This window comes from Hippocampus comes, unplaced genomic scaffold, assembly GCF_001891065.2.
Source record: "Hippocampus comes isolate QL1 unplaced genomic scaffold, H_comes_QL1_v1.1 scaffold106, whole genome shotgun sequence".
Lineage (NCBI taxonomy): Eukaryota > Metazoa > Chordata > Actinopteri > Syngnathiformes > Syngnathidae > Hippocampus > Hippocampus comes.
This window is the reverse complement of record NW_017842055.1, coordinates 447134-449043: the sequence shown is the minus strand read 5'-3', so window position 1 is coordinate 449043 and position 1910 is coordinate 447134. Positions and strand designations below refer to the sequence as shown.

General features: G+C 45.2%; 1 protein-coding gene across 1 annotated transcript in view; it reads right to left on the bottom strand.

Moving 5' to 3' along the window:
• Positions 1–1909, bottom strand: part of gpr37l1a (G protein-coupled receptor 37 like 1a) — a gene marked incomplete at its 5' end in the record, with an annotated part of 25399 nt that extends 23490 nt beyond the window's left edge. Inside the window, one exon of the mRNA XM_019860447.1 lies at positions 1625–1909. Coding sequence (XP_019716006.1) covers positions 1625–1909 — 285 coding nt within the window. The remainder of the gene's footprint in view (positions 1–1624) is intronic.
• Between the last annotated feature and the right edge of the window lies 1 nt (position 1910).

The following is a 1910-nucleotide window of genomic DNA, read 5'->3' as shown; positions in this document are numbered from 1 at the left end:
TTCAAACCCTCATCACGCCCTCAACGCTGAACCTTTTGTTTAACAACCAGTCCCGGGCTTGAAACCCTATTTTGAAACGCTAATGCTGTCTTGAAACCCGAATTTGGAACCCTAACCTTAGCTTCAAACACTCACTTGAGACCCAAGTCTTTGCTTGAATTCCCAGTTGGGAATAACTAACCTTGGCTTGGAACCCTAACTTGAAACCCTAACCCTTGTTTAAAAGCCAAAACTCTGAACCCAGTTGGGAATAACTAACCTTGGCTTGGAACCCTAACCCTTGTTTAAAACTCAAAACTCTGAACCTTAACCTTTGTTTGACACCCACTCCGTGGCTTGAAAGCATGAGTGTGTGCGTGTGCGTGTGTACAAAAGGCACAAGACCAAAGCAGACGCTGATTATCCCACTTGTCTTCGTCCCCGCTGTTAAGGCGCAAAGTTAAGATCATTAATGGGGGCATCTGATTAGTCTCATTAGCATGACAAAGGCACTAAGACTCATTAGCCGGATTTGCGCCTTTCACAACAAGAGAAGGAGGAAAACCGCTAAGCCCACAAAAGCGTTTTGGTGCCAAGGTGAAAATGTCACCTCGGCCAACTTGGTGAAGCAAGGGGGTGCTCCTCCTCTTCCTTCTTCTTCTTTACGCTTTCCCTCCCTCCTGCCACTCAAAAGACACTCACCTGCTGATTTACCCGTGGTCGATATTTTTTCAATATTTTTAAAATGTTTTTCTTATTTTTTTATGTGGCAGGCATAGTTGTTTTTAGCCCACTTTGCTGAAGCACCCTGACATTGAATCCCAACACCCCTAAAAGTAAAAGTTAGGACATTTTTTCTAACAGTACTCGCTTTTAAAACATCCTCAACACGTCCTCTTCCTTCTTCTTCTTTACGCTTTCCCTCCCTCCTGCCACTCAAAAGACACTCACCTGCTGATTTACCCGTGGTCGATATTTTTTCAATATTTTTAAAATGTTTTTCTTATTTTTTTATGTGGCAGGCATAGTTGTTTTTAGCCCACTTTGGGGGTGGGGGGGTGGTGCTGAAGCACCGCGACATTGAATCCCAACACCCCTAAAAGTTCGGACATTTTTTCGAACAGTACGCGCTTTTAAAACATCCTCAACACATTAAAATGAGAGTTTCTATTGGGACAAAAAGAGAGGGATGTGTACATTTGCGGTGAAATGTACAAAACCGTGCAATGTTATCTTGGCTGGCCTGGCGCTCAGCACCACTAAACCTTTGATCCTTGAATCGGCCCGGGTGGGAGGGAGGCAAAAATATTGAAATTGTATCATCAGAAAGTCTTCATTTTATGTCTAAATCCAACTTCTCTGACATTGGAGTCTAACTGCTGGACTCCAATGTCAGAAATCACACGAGAATCCAAATTATTGGGGATGGGGGGTGTATCAAAAAGTCTAATTTTGATGAAAATAAAGATAGAATTTTACAACGAAAAAAAACGTTGAGGAAAAAGTATTTAAAAATGAAAGAAATAAAACTGACAACACTATTACTGGGAAAAAAACTCCACATTTTATGGGGGGTAAGAGTGTAATTTTGATGATCATAGACAAGTCAGAATCTAAAGTTGTTGCGATGACTAAAAATGCTGACCTCCAGGTAAGGCACCAGGCGGCACGACGCCCCTCCGAGCAGGCGTCTGAAGGTCAGCTCGTGGAAGACGACCACCGGCAGGCAGAAAAACAGCACCAGAAAGTCCAGGAAGGCCAAGCCGGCCAGGATGCAGTTCCAGGCGCTCTGCAGGTACGCGTTGTGCCACACGGTGCACATGAGCGCCAGGTTGCCCACCATGCCCACCGAGAAGAGGGACAGGGCCAGCAGCATCAGCGCGTAAGCCCAGTACGAGCCGTCGGCCACGGGGAAGAGCAGCGGAGGCGGT